Below are 14762 nucleotides of genomic sequence, written 5' to 3' on the forward strand. Positions count from 1 at the left end.
TGCTGTTCTTCGTTACTGAAAGGTCTTCATACAACCGCTGTTTAAAAAGGTTACAGCCCTAAACAAACAAATGGCACCTGCTGGAGGAAGGATACATGAACACCAAAGAGCAGCAAACACTCATAAATGACTACCATCAAACCATGGTGTGATTCAAAGTTATATCATAGATAATAAGTGCCTTTAACTTATCAGATATGTGCACAGGCCTCTTAGATTGTAGATACTGAAGGTCATATTTTTTAGAATACTTGAAGAGACTTATGCACATGGCAGAAAGGCCATATATGAACTATGTAGTGTATTGCTTGAAGGAAAATCTTTTACTGGTATTGCAGAAAGAACAACAAAAATAAGAGAATATTTGACCTTCAGCTCAAATATAAACTCTGCAGATCTGCTGACATTAGTATTCTGAGATGGCACAGCATCTACGGTCACTCCAGAATCATCTTCTGATGGTCCTTCACATGAAGCTTCATCAAAGAAGACTCCATCATCCTCTGAAGCAGAATAGCTGCTATTGGATCCAAGTAAAACGCATGAATCCAAATATTTTCCATTCTGAACCACAAAGAAAAAGAAAACCAACATGGTAATTCCATCTCCGTCAAAACAATAAAGCTTCATAATCAAGATTCGTATAAATGAAACATCCGTTTAGAGGACACACCTTGATCTTAACATTCTTAAATTGCAACTTCTTTCCACTTCCAACATAAATTACAGCCTCTTCACTCGGAGAAGAGAGATTTTGTCCTCTCCTATCTTGCAAAAACAAAGTTCCACCTCTGCCATCATATGTGAAAAAGTCATAACTTTCATCATCGGCAACCAAAGGTTTCTGAGGAGAAAGTGAGAGTTCAGCAGAAGGCTGATTGTAAACTGAGTCATTAAGAATAACAGCATCTACAGCATTAGCAGAACTTCCATGGTCATCGTTTGCCAGCATACTTCGAACATTTGGTACAAAGAACTCAACAACAGCAAGCAGAAAATCAAGTGCAACTAGCAGTTGTGGCCTTTGAATGAAGAGAGAAAAAGATGTCAAATTTTCATAGAATCTTGCATCAAGAATAACCATTGAAGGTACGAGTTTCATGTCCTTGTCACTACTTGTACTGAAGGCCATGCCAGCATATTCACCAGCATCAGTCACTGACTGTGAAGGATTGTACCAAATTGTTTCAGGCTTCCGAATTGCCAACCTGAGTTCCTGTTCTATACCTTCACGATTATCCATCACAGTGAAATCTTCGAGTGTCGAAGACAGAAAGCCTTCTCCTGCTGTATTGGATTTGTAGAGAAGCCACAGACCACTTACCTTAAAAGCAAAAATAAGATCCGCATTCAGAATTTGGCAGGCATAAAATTAATAGATTAAATGAAAACAAAGATTAAACATATTTGGAAGACAGTGACGATGTGCAAAATTTATGATTAAAAAAGGGAGATTAATAAAAATAGATATGATTCAAATTCCAAGAAGATCATGAACATCACAGTATGTACACAACTATCCAAAATATTGCACTTCATGCATATTTAGTGGAGATCAATTTACCAATAAGTGACACAATACGTGTATGCTTAACTGCCTAACCAGAACAAAGGTAATATACTTCATGCCGATATGTTCGTATTCTAGCATCTCCTGCTCAAATTTACTTCACTAATTAGACAAAAGTGGCTGACTGACAAGTGTCAAGCATGCAATAAGACCTATTTCCTCACTATGTCTTCAATGAAAATGCATGCGAAAATCAGCAACCTGTTTTGAAGATGTGCCCATTATATTGTCTTAGTGACATCTATTGACCCAAGAAACATCTAAAGACATTGTTCTTTCCTTTCACAGAAGCATGAGATTAACAAACCGGAATAGCAAGATGAAAGTACAATTTGAAAGGATAACAATAATAACAAAATAAACTTAAATAATGGAGTCTCAATTACCTGCATCGTGGCAAGCGATGCATCCCTTGTCAATCCATAGTGAAGACCAAGCTCAACCAGATCAATAGCAATAGAGACCTTGGTTACAATCCACTTATCTTTATCTTCAGCTTCAGATTTAACAACATCAGAATTTCTCACTGACAAATGTTGTGTCTTGACAGCTGAAGATGATGAGGCGTCATCTATTAGAGGAGGCACAACATTAGGAGTCTCTGAAAGATTTTCCTGCGCACATTCTGCAATTATCTCATACTCCCTGCTTGATAGAGCAGCTTTTAATTCTTCAACCTGAAATATTCAAATACCATGAGATTGGGACAATTTGATCTCCAAAACAACAAAATTCTAGGTAGTGAACGATAGAAAGAACCAAACTACAGTCAGAATTTTAGTATTAAAGTACCTTGATAGCAACTTCGATGCTAGGGATTTGATGCAATAGGTCCCTCAGCGATCGCTGTATAACAATTGAAATTCCATTGACATCTTGGACTATACTTTCACCCAATTCTGAGCCAGCACCCACATTTAAATTGATGTCCTTGACCTACAGGAAGGTAAATATCTGACAAATTCTCAGATGAACTATGTATGGAGAGTAACTTAAAGAAAGGGACAACTAAAAAGAATACTATTATGGTGTCTATCTATGATACCATTGAGCTTACATTGTATAACGCAAGCCAACCAAATTAACAATCTGCAGATATCTATAACTTCCCTGTTTAAAGGATACTCTCTCTGACAAACTTGCACAACCTTTTCAAATGCTATTACATACAAAAATTGAGCTTCAAACAGGTTCCCTGATTGGCAATATGCAAATTTTTGCTTCATGCAAAAAGCATGCAACTTTGACAGCAAAAATGAGATTTTTATTGAGCTAAACTATTTATTCTCATTCTTTGTTAAATTCCCTTATCAGTGTAAGAATATTGTGATATTAGGCCATTAGCAACTTGCATCTAGATCAAAAACATAACCAACGGAGATAAAACATAAAGATCTTACAGAGATTGTTAATATTTCCATGTGTACGGCATTCATTTCACTTTTGCTACCACAAAACCACTGAAACCTGTTTTGGACAGTGATATGAACAACATCGAGCTTCAAATAACTGCAAGAGGAAACTATGAGATCAGCTATGATTATTGTTCCACAGATGTGATTAAAGGGTATAAATGTCTAATCCATAATCCATATATCCCCACAAAACAGATCACATAAAACATGAAGATACAGGAAAAATCAAGGCAATACATTAGACTTTTAAATTAGAGCACTGCTAACAGGTGCATATTTTAACAGAAGAACTGACTGGAAAGCATCATCACCAGAGAATTATTAACTCACTCAAGGCTATCAGTCCTTCGAGGCATTAAAATTATAGGCTTTCTTAGAGAAAGATCCAGCTTTAAAGCAGGCGATCCTTCAACCTCACTTCTTGTAAACCACTTCTCCGAGTTTGTAACTTGATCGTTTATTCTGACAACATCATTAGAACTGTTTGGAACAAGACCCATGAAGTAACTGACAATCTACAAGAAAATCATAACATATCATGAGATCATAAAACACAGGAATAGCCAAATAGAAAAGCTAAAGCTGCATTACCTCTTGGATAAAGCGATTCAAATAAACAATCCGCACTTCAGACAGCTGGCCTATAATGCTGTAATCATAACCCATGTAGTCTTCATCATCAACATTGAATGAACAAAATTCTAGCTGCAATCCACAAATAATCCGACCGATTAGTTCAGAGAAAATTAATACATGACAACTCCAAAGAAGTGTATCAAATGACAAACCAGAAGAATACATAAAAAATCAAGGACAAAGCAAATTTATGCCAGAGCGGCCAATATCACTCAAACTGTTTGTAAGTTTTGCCTGTTTTACTATATTTTGCATGAAATAAGGCGACGAACAGTAAGTATAATCTCTGCCAAAATAGATCAATCTAAGAATCCGTAGATTCTACATAATCTGAACAAGTTTATGTCCACTTCTTTATTGGTACTAATACTTAAGGGAGAGCGAGGCGGTTGATCTAACTCAAGTTGAATCTTGATACCAGTGTTATCAAAAGCGAAAAGTGCAAAAAAACTCTAAGGTCTGTTGGGGCTTTAAGCGCTGTTAGAGATAGCTATGTAAATGTTAGAGATAGCTATGTAATTGTCCCACATTGGAATAGGAGTAGTATCCCCTTTGTATAGAGTAGCTATAAATAGCACCTCTTGTATTGCATCACACACAATATCAATATATCATATTTTCTCCCGTGCCTTCTCACATGGTATCAGAGCTATCGTGAGAGATTTATCGCTGTGCATAAATTCCAGCGATTCCGGGAAGTAAAATCAGTCACCGGAACCCTTTTTTTTCCGGCGACTATCAAAGTTGTTTTGCGTCTGCTTTGTCTCGGTCAGTGTTGTGCACAAAATCCAACACTACCACAAGAGTAGTCACTGTCCGGCGACCAAATCCCAGTGAAAATCTCTGGCGATACTGTAGCTGTCCAAAGAAAATTTTCCGGCGAAGTTCCAACGTTGCGTGGGCTAGGGCTGTGCACGGATCGGATTGGATCGGATTTAGCATATTTCGGATTCGGATTTCGGATTTCGGATTCTGAAAAGGGCAATCCGAATCCGATCCGAATTAACATTGGATTGGATCGGATTTTAAACTTTGGATCGGATAATTTTTCGAATTGTCGGATCGGATTGTCACAAAAATTTTCAACAATTTAAAGTTCATTCGGTGTCTCTATCTCATCTTCCATCTACCAAAACAAACAAAAAAATCAAAAGTTGAAGAATAGAACATGAAATAGACATAAAAGACAGAAGAGAAGAGAAGAGAGGCGGAAGAAAGAGACATAAAATCAAAGTAAAATCGGAAGTTTGAGTCATTGAGACTCTTTTAGTCTTCACTGAAGAGAAGAGAGGTGCAAGAGAGGCGGAAAAATCTAAGTGAGTGAGGGGGTGTGTGAAAAATAAATAAGCATAACCCTAAAATTTTAGTGTGTATTTATATAGGTACATATAATTTCGGATATCGGATCGGATCGGATTAAAATCATACCAATCCGAATCCAATCCGAAAATCCGAAATTTCATAAAACACAATCCGTATCCAATCCGAAAATCCGAAATTTGAAATCCGAAAATCCGAAATAGAGTGGATCGGATCGGATTTCGGATATCCGATCCAAATGCACAGCCCTAGCGTGGGCCACCTTCCGGCCATTTTTTGGCGACGACTCTTCAGGACAGATTATTTCCCTTGCAATTCCGAGCCTACCCATCCAGGTTACCCAAATTCCGACCACTTTTTTATTTTTCCGGCGTGAATAGTGATTTCAAAAAGTTGACTTCCGGCCATTTTTTGAAAAAGTTCCTTCAGAACAGTTGGGTCTTCTGGTAATTCCGATTCTACCCCTACTGTTTTTATTTCATTCCGACCACTTTGAATATTTTCCGGCTGCAACAGTAACTTTCCAACTGCTACAGTAGTTTACTATTCTGGTTCAGTGTTCCTTACTCTATTTTCAGTGGATTACAGTTGATTATTTCTCTTATTTGGTAATAATTTACAAAATGTCTTTGGGAATTGATGTTTTTGGGTCTAAAAGCATGAGTTCTGGAAACTCTAATGTTATGATTACCTCGGAAACTTTAATGGAAGGTTCAAACTACTTAGCTTGGGCTTCATCTGTCGAGTTGTGGTGTAAAGGTCAGGGTGTGCAAGATCATCTGATTAAACAGTCTAGCGAAGGAGATGAAAAGGCGATAGCGCTTTGGGCAAAAATTGATGCTCAATTATGTAGCATCTTGTGGCGTTCTATTGATTCTAAGTTGATGCCTTTGTTTCGGCCATTCCAGACATGTTATTTGGTTTGGGCAAAGGCTCGTACGTTATACACTAATGATATATCTCGCTTCTATGATGTGATATCACGGATGACAAACTTAAAGAAGCAAGAATTAGATATGTCTACTTACTTGGGTCAGGTACAGGCAGTCATGGAGGAATTTGAGACATTGATGCCAGTTTCTGCTAGTGTGTCAAAACAACAAGAGCAGCGACAGAAAATATTTCTAGTTCTTACACTCGCTGGACTTCCTCATGATCTTGATTCAGTACGAGACCAGATTTTGGCGAGTCCGACTGTCCCTACAGTTGATGAATTATTCTCTCGATTACTTCGCCTTGCTGCAGCACCAAGTCACCTAGTGATTTCATCACAGATACTTGATTCCTCTGTTCTTGCATCCCAGACAGTGGATGTTCGGGCATCAAGCTATGGAGAATAGACGAGGAGGCGGTCGTTTTGGGAGATCTAGACCCAAGTGTTCTTATTGTCACAAACTTGGACACACTCGCGAAATGTGTTATTCCTTAAATGGCCATCCACCCAAAAATGCCTACGTTGCTCAGAGCGAGACTACAGGTAACCAGGGCTTTTCTGTATCTAAAGAAGAATATAATGAGCTCCTTCAGTATCGAGCAAGTAAGCAAACATCTCCACAAATAGCCTCAGTTGCCCAAACTGACACTCCTATTGCTGGTAATTCTTTTGCTTGTGTTTCCCAGTCTAGTACTCTTGGACCATGGGTCATGGACTCAGGCGCTTCTGATCATATCTCTGGTAATAAATCACTTTTGTCGAATATTGTATATTCACAGTCTCTTCCTACTGTTACTTTAGCCAATGGATGTCAAACTAAGGCACAAAGAGTTGGACAAGCCAACTCATTGTCTTCTATCACCCTAGATTTCCGTTCTTTATGTTCCTGGTTGTCCTTTTAGTCTTGCATCTGTTAGTCGTTTGACTCGTGCCCTCAATTGTGGTATATATTTTATTGATGATTCTTTTATTATGCAGGACCGCAGTACGGGACGGACAATTGGTACAGGTCGTGAATCAGAAGGTCTTTACTACCTTAACTCGCTCAGTCCTTCCACAACATGTCTAGTTACAGATCCTCCAGATCTAATCCACAGACGTTTAGGACATCCGAGTTTATCCAAACTTCAAAAGATGGTGCCTAGTTTATCCAGTTTGTCTAGATTAGATTGTGAGTCGTGTCAGCTTGGGAAACATACTCGAGCTTCCTTTACGCGTAGTGTTGAGAGTCATACAGAGTCTGTTTTCTCCTTGGTTCATTCTGATATATGGGGTCCTAGTAGAGTCAGTTCAACTTTGGGATTTCGTTATTTTGTTAGCTTTATTGATGATTACTCAAGATGTACTTGGCTTTTCTTAATGAAAGATTGTTCTGAGTTATTCTCTATATTCCAGAGTTTTTGTGCTGAAATCAAAAACCAATTTGGTGTCTCTATCCGCATTTTTCGCAGTGATAATGTCTTAGAATATGTATCTTCTCAGTTTCAGCAGTTTATGTCTTCTCATGGAATTATTCATCAGACATCTTGTCCTTATACCCCTCAGCAAAATGGGGTTGCGGAAAGAAAGAATAGGCACTTTATCGAGACTGCTCGCACACTTCTAATTGAGTCTCGTGTTCCTCTGCGTTTTTGGGGCGAAGCAGTTCTCACAGCTTGTTATTTGATTAATAGGATGCCTTCATCTCCCATCAAGGGTCAGATTCCACATTCAAAATTGTTTCCCCAGTCAGCCTTATACCCTCTTCCACCTCGGGTTTTTGGGAGCACATGTTTTGTTCATAACTTAGCCCCGGGAAAAGATAAGTTAGCTCCTCGTGCTCTCAAGTGTGTCTTCCTTGGTTATTCTCGTGTTCAGAAGGGATATCGTTGTTATTCACCTGATCTTCATAGGTACCTTATGTCAGCTGACGTCACATTTTTCGAGTCTAAACCTTTCTTCACAACTGATGTCACTTCTGCTGACCACCATGACATATCTGAGGTCTTACCTATACCGACTTTTGAGGAGTTTAGTAATCCTCCTCCACCTTCAACCACAGAGGTTTCACCCATACCAACTTTTGAGGAGTCCAGTGTTATCCCTCCTAGTTCCCCAGCCACAGGAATACCACTCTTGACTTATCATCGTCGTTCGCGCCCTACATCAGGCCCATCTGGTTCTCGGTCTGCACCTGACACGGCTCCTACTGCGGATCCTGCTCCTAGTACACCGATTGCACTTCGAAAAGGTATACGGACCACACTAAACCCTAATCCTCATTATGTTGGTTTGAGTTATCATCGTCTGTCATCTCCCCATTATGCTTTTATATCTTCATTGTCCTCGGTTTCCATCCCTAAGTCCACAGGTGAAGCATTGTCTCATCCAGGATGGCGACAGGCTATGAGTGACGAGATGTCTGCTTTACATACAAGTGGTACATGGGAGCTTGTTCCTCTTCATTCAGGTAAATCTACCGTTGGTTGTCGTTGGGTTTATGCAGTCAAAGTTGGTCCTGATGGCCAGATTGATCGACTTAAGGCACGTCTTGTTGCCAAAGGATACACTCAAATATTTGGGCTAGATTACAGTGATACCTTCTCTCCAGTGGCTAAAGTGGCATCAGTTCGCCTTTTTCTATCCATGGCTGCAGTTCGTCATTGGCCCCTCTATCAGTTGGACATTAAGAATGCCTTTCTTCATGGTGATCTTGAGGATGAGGTTTATATGGAGCAACCACCTGGTTTTATTGCTCAGGGGAGTCTCGTGGCCTTGTATGTCGCTTGCGTCGGTCACTTTATGGTCTAAAGCAGTCTCCTCGAGCCTGGTTTGGTAAGTTCAGCACGGTTATCCAGGAGTTTGGCATGACTCGTAGTGAAGCTGATCACTCTGTGTTTTATTGTCACTCTGCTTCAAGTCTATGTATTTATCTGGTAGTCTATGTTGATGATATTGTTATTACGGACAATGATCAGGATGGTATTACTAATCTGAAGCAACATCTCTTCCAGCACTTTCAAACTAAGGATCTAGGCAGATTGAAGTACTTTCTAGGTATTGAGGTTGCTCAATCTAGCTCAGGTATTGTTATTTCTCAAAGGAAATATGTGTTAGACATTCTTGAGGAAACAGGGATGACAGGTTGCAGACCTGTTGACACGCCGATGGATCCGAATTCTAAACTTCTGCCTGGACAGGGGAAGCCGCTTAGCGATCCTGCAAGCTATAGGCGGCTGGTTGGTAAATTAAATTATCTCACAGTGACTAGGCCCGACATTTCTTATCATGTGAGTGTTGTAAGGTTGCAGACCTGTTGACACGCCGATGGATCCGAATTCTAAACTTCTTCCTGGACAGGGGGAGCTGCTTAGCGATCCTGCAAGCTATAGGCGGCTGGTTGGTAAATTAAATTATCTCACAGTGACTAGGCCCGACATTTCTTATCCTGTGAGTGTTGTAAGTCAGTTTATGAATTCTCCCTGTGATAGTCATTGGGATGCAGTTGTCTGCATTATCCGGTATATAAAATCGGCTCCAGGTAAAGGATTACTGTTTGAGGATCGAGGTCATGAGCAGATCGTTGGGTACTCGGATGCTGATTGGGCAGGATCACCTTCTGATAGACGTTCTACGTCTGGATATTGTGTTTTAGTAGGAGGAAATTTGGTGTCCTGGAAAAGTAAGAAACAGAATGTAGTTGCTCGGTCTAGTGCAGAAGCAGAATACCGAGCAATGGCTATGGCAACATGTGAACTAGTCTGGACCAAACAATTGCTCAAGGAGTTGAAATTTGGTGAAATCAGTCGGATGGAACTTGTGTGCGATAATCAAGCTGCACTTCATATTGCATCAAATCCGGTGTTTCATGAGAGAACTAAACACATTGAGATTGATTGTCACTTCGTCAGAGAAAAGATACTCTCAGGAGATACTACTACGAAGTTTGTGAGATCGAATGATCAACTTGCAGATATTTTCACCAAGTCCCTCGCTAGTCCTCGCATTGATTATATATGTAACAAGCTCGGTACATATGATTTATATGCTCCGGCTTGAGGGGGAGTATTAGAGATAGCTATGTAAATGTTAGAGATAGCTATGTAAATGTTAGAGATAGCTATGTAATTGTCCCACATTGGAATAGGAGTAGTATCCCCTTTGTATAGAGTAGCTATAAATAGCACCTCTTGTATTGCATCACACACAATATCAATATATCATATTTTCTCCCGTGCCTTCTCACATGGTATCAGAGCTATCGTGAGAGATTTATCGCTGTGCATAAATTCCAGCGATTCCGGGAAGTATGTGTAGTCCAAGACTAATATCTATAAGCATGAAAACCAAATATATGGACAAAAAAATTGAAGAAAGTTTAGAATAAAGTGAAATATCAATTGTTTAGTATTGCCTCTTTAGGATTACGCTCATTGGCAAGGAAAAGCATGCCTTAGAGCCTTGATTACAATACTAAAGCACCTGTTATGCTAGGCGAAGCGCTCAACGTGTTTTGAGCCTCGCTTCAGGGTTTAAGCATACTTTAAGCGCGCCTTTGATAACACTGCCCGATACTATTGTGTGTTTCGAGGGTGAAAAGCGCAAAAAGCGCCAAGATAAGGGAAGGGTTATGCAACTGTTCGATGATGCCAAAAGGGGGGAGATAGGTTGTGCTTTTTACTGGACTGTGATATTTATAACCTAATGAACCTGGCCCTTAATGATTAGTGACTATAAAATGAAAAGTGTTCTAGCTTTGTGTTGATGCGGAGCTGAGTTGAAACAGGGCTTATGCTTATGAAAAGCACAAAGTTTGTCATCATAAAAAAATGGAAATTTGTTGGCCCAAGTGAAGTTTGTTTTGATGATTGACAAAGGAACTCAAGCATGAACCAGGTCCATACATAGTGTACACAGACACGGGCGGATTCGAGCATAAGGGATGCACGTGAAGGAGATAAGATTAAGTAGTTATATCTGATATCTCCTGATCAAAAAGTGTTAGCGGAAACGTAAAAGAAAGAACACAAGATTTAATGTGGTTCGGATCAAAATAATCCTACGTCCACCAGAGAACAATTGCCCTTTTTAATATTAACAAAGGAAGGGGAGATTTCCCAATTACACTTAAGAGAATTTCTCTCTTAACTCTCTACTCACTACAATGTATTGTATTATTTTGGGATGATTTCTACAAGTGAAGGAGTGCATCTATTTATAGAGGTAAAGACCTCCTCTTGATGTCATTGGTGACATCAAACTACCTCCTCTTGATGTCATGGGTGACATCAAAGGAGGAAGCTTCCTCCTAGCATCCACACCAACTCTTTCCACCAACTCTTCCAATTGGCATGCCATTGTTGACTAAACATAAACCAACATTTTCAATCTCCACCTTGGTTTGCGTTTCGAGCGTGTGAACAACTCTGGCCAAAACTTCTAAGCTTACTGGGCAACCCCGTTGTAAGAAACAAGAAGAATCAAACCATTGTTGAACATACCACCTCCACCTAGCAATTGTTCTCTTCGGAGTTGCATCAGTTGATGCACACCCCCGCCAAGTCCTTGCAGTGTGCAAACTTAGCGAGCGGGACTATCTTGGTCAACATGTCTGCAGCATTATCGTCTGTGATAACCTTCACGACCTTGATAGTTCCCTCATCAATAACATCTCGAATAAAATGAAATCTGACATCAATGTGTTTAGTGCGCTCATGAAATCTCTGATTTTTCATTAGATGAATAGCACTCTGACTATCACATCTAAGAGTTGATTCCAGTTGAACCAAACTCAATTCCGCTACTAAACTTTTCAACCAGATAGCTTCCTTTACCGCCTCCGCTGCTGCCATGTATTCTGTTTCTGTCGTAGACAAAGCGACAATCGACTGCAAAGTCGACTTCCAACTGACGGCACTGCCAACGAGGGTAAAGATGTATCCAGTTGTGGACCTTCTTCTGTCAAGATCTCCTGCATAGTCAGAATCCACATAACCGAGAATTGAAATACTTGTACCACTTTTTCGAAAGGTAAGACCAACACCAGAAGCTCCTTTGAGATATCTCAATATCCACTTGACAGCTTCCCAATGCCTCTTTCCTTGGTTGGACATGTATCTACTTACCACACTTACAGATTGAGCAATATCTGGACGTGTGCATACCATAGCATACATAATACTACCAACTGCACTGGCATAAGGAATCTTTGACATATGCTCCACCTCATCCTCAGACTGAGGCATTTGTGACTCTGAAAGTTTAAAATGAGGAGCTAATGGTGTACTTACAGGCTTGCACGTTTGCATATTGAATCTCTCGAGAACCCTTTCAATATACCTCTTCTGAGAAAGATGTACAACATCGTCTTCTCTTGAAATCTCCACACCAAGGATTTTCTTTGCAGCTCCTAAATCCTTCATGTCAAATTCCTTACTCAATAGTTTTTTCAAAGCATTTATCTCTGTAATGTTGTTAGCAGCAATAAGCATATCATCAACATACAACAGTAAATAAATCATTGAGTTACCAGACATCTTCTTGTGATACACACAACTATCAAAGGCACTCCTTGAGAATTCATGTGTAGTCATGAATGCATCAAACCTCTTGTACCACTGTCTAGGGGATTGCTTCAAACCATACAAAGACTTCTTTAGTTGGCATACGTGATCTTCTTTTCCCTCAGCTAGGAAACCTTCAGGTTGATCCATATAGATTGTCTCTTCTAGATCACCGTGTAAGAAAGCAGTTTTGACATCAAGCTGTTGAAGCTCCAAGTCAAATTGTGCAACCAATGCTAGTAGCACGCGAATTGAGCTATGCTTCACGACCGGAGAGAAAATCTCATTGTAGTCAATTCCCTCCTTTTGGCTGAAACCTTTTGCAACCAATCTCGCCTTGAACCTAGCATCTTCCACTTCAGGAATTCCCTCTTTCTTTCGGTAGACCCACTTGCATCCAACTGTCCTCTTCCCCTTTTGTCTTTTCACTAAGACCCATGTCTGATTCTTGTGAAGAGACTCCATCTCTTCAGTCATGGCTAACCGCCATTGTGCGGCATCCTTGCAAGAAGTTGCTTCAATATACGAAGAGGGCTCCAGATCTTTAATCTCTTCTTGTGCAGCTACGAACGCATATGCAATCAAGTTTGCTTGATTTATAAGGCGTTCCGGTTCTCGTGTCTGCCTCTTCTCCCTCCCCTTCGCAATTGTGTATGGTTCATTGACAGCAAGTTCTTCAACGCCTACATCTTCTGACTCATCTTTAACCTGAGTCTCTTGATCCTTTTCCTTGGCAAGCTCCACCGGAAGCTCCACCTGCTCGTTGTTCTTGTTTCCTGAAAACTCCACGGAAACTTTACGGGGATCAAGTATAGAGGATTCATCGAAGGTGACATCTCTACTAACTATAAATTTGAGTAAAGACAAACACCAAAGTTTGTACCATTTTACTCCATCCACATACCCTACGAATATGGCCTTCTTAGCCCTTGGTTCAAGCTTTCCTTCATTAACGTGATAATAAGCTGGACACCCAAATACTCGTAAGTATGAATAGTTAGAGGGTTCACCTGACCATACCTCATTCGGAGTCTTAAAGTCAATTACCGATGCTGGAGATCGATTGACAATATGAGCAGCAGTGTGAACTGCTTCAGCCCAAAATACTTTGGACATTTTGGCTTGTAGGAGCATACAACGAGCCTTTTCAAGAAGAGTTCTGTTCATTCTCTCGGCAACTCCATTCTGCTGTGGGGTATGCCTGACAGTCCTATGTCTTGAGATCCCATGAACCTTGCAGAATTCATTAAACTCTTCATTGCAAAACTCCAAGCCATTGTCTGTGCGAAGATACTTGATTTTCCGCTCCATTTGATTTTCAATCAAAATCTTCCACTCTTTAAATGCTTCAAAAGCATCACTTTTTGCCTTCAAAAAATACACCCAAACCTTTCGTGAGAAATCATCAATAAAAATGAGAAGATACCTCTTTCCGCCCTTCGATAGAAGTTTAGAAGGACCCCATAAATCTGAATGGATGTAGTCTAGCACTGCTCTTGTCTTGTGTTTGCCAATGCTGAAGCTGACCTTCTTCTGCTTCCCTAGAACGCAGTGCTCACAGAAGTCAAGCGTGTTGATCTTCTCACCTTCCAAAAGTTTACGATTGCTCAACATCTCCAGTCCACGTGCGCTCATATGACCTAGTCTCATGTGCCAGTCTTGCCTTGTCATCATTAGATAACTGCACTGTAGATGCATTTGCAGAGCCAACAATGGTGCTTCCGGCCAATGTGTAAAGGCCGTTCTCCAGCTTGCCTTTCAGCATGACTAAAGAACCTTTAGTCACCTTCATAGTTCCTGCTTCGCTCATGTACCTGTAGCCTTGTTCATCCAGAGTACCCAAGGAGATCAAATTCTTCTTCAGATCAGGAACATGACGGACTTGTGTAATAGTCCTCACGATTCCATCATGGCAGCGAACCCGAACTGAGCCAATGCCAACTATTGCACAAGTTGCATTATTGCCCATTACTACGGTTCCTCCACTTTTCTCGTAGCTGCTAAACCAGTCTTTTCGGAACGTCATATGCAGAGTACAAGCAGAGTCTAACACCCATTTGTTTTCATAACTACTATTATTATTACACGATGTTGTTAGTACATAATCATTATCAAAATTATGTACCTGTTCAACTGTAGATGCACTCGCCTTTTCCTTGGACTTTGACATTGGGCAATCTCGTTCAAAGTGCCCCTTCTTGCCACAACCCCAACACTCTGTATTCTTCTTGTTCACACGAGACTTTGATCTGTGCTTTGATTTGGTCTTTCCCTGTTGGCTAGTCCGGCCTCTTACAAAGAGGCCACTTGCCTGGTCATCTCTATCTCCTTCAATGTGCGTCCGC

General features: G+C 40.4%; 1 protein-coding gene across 1 annotated transcript in view; it reads right to left on the reverse strand.

Moving 5' to 3' along the window:
* LOC107790661 (uncharacterized) overlaps positions 1-14762 on the reverse strand; it is a 67230-nt gene that overhangs the window by 19758 nt on the left and 32710 nt on the right. Inside the window, exons 27-33 of the mRNA XM_075249291.1 lie at positions 3577-3690; positions 3316-3500; positions 2971-3079; positions 2363-2506; positions 1957-2247; positions 674-1324; positions 370-564 (exon numbers count right to left, since the gene is read on the reverse strand). Coding sequence (XP_075105392.1) covers positions 370-564; positions 674-1324; positions 1957-2247; positions 2363-2506; positions 2971-3079; positions 3316-3500; positions 3577-3690 — 1689 coding nt within the window. The remainder of the gene's footprint in view (positions 1-369; positions 565-673; positions 1325-1956; positions 2248-2362; positions 2507-2970; positions 3080-3315; positions 3501-3576; positions 3691-14762) is intronic.

This window comes from Nicotiana tabacum, chromosome 1, assembly GCF_000715075.1.
Source record: "Nicotiana tabacum cultivar K326 chromosome 1, ASM71507v2, whole genome shotgun sequence".
Lineage (NCBI taxonomy): Eukaryota > Viridiplantae > Streptophyta > Magnoliopsida > Solanales > Solanaceae > Nicotiana > Nicotiana tabacum.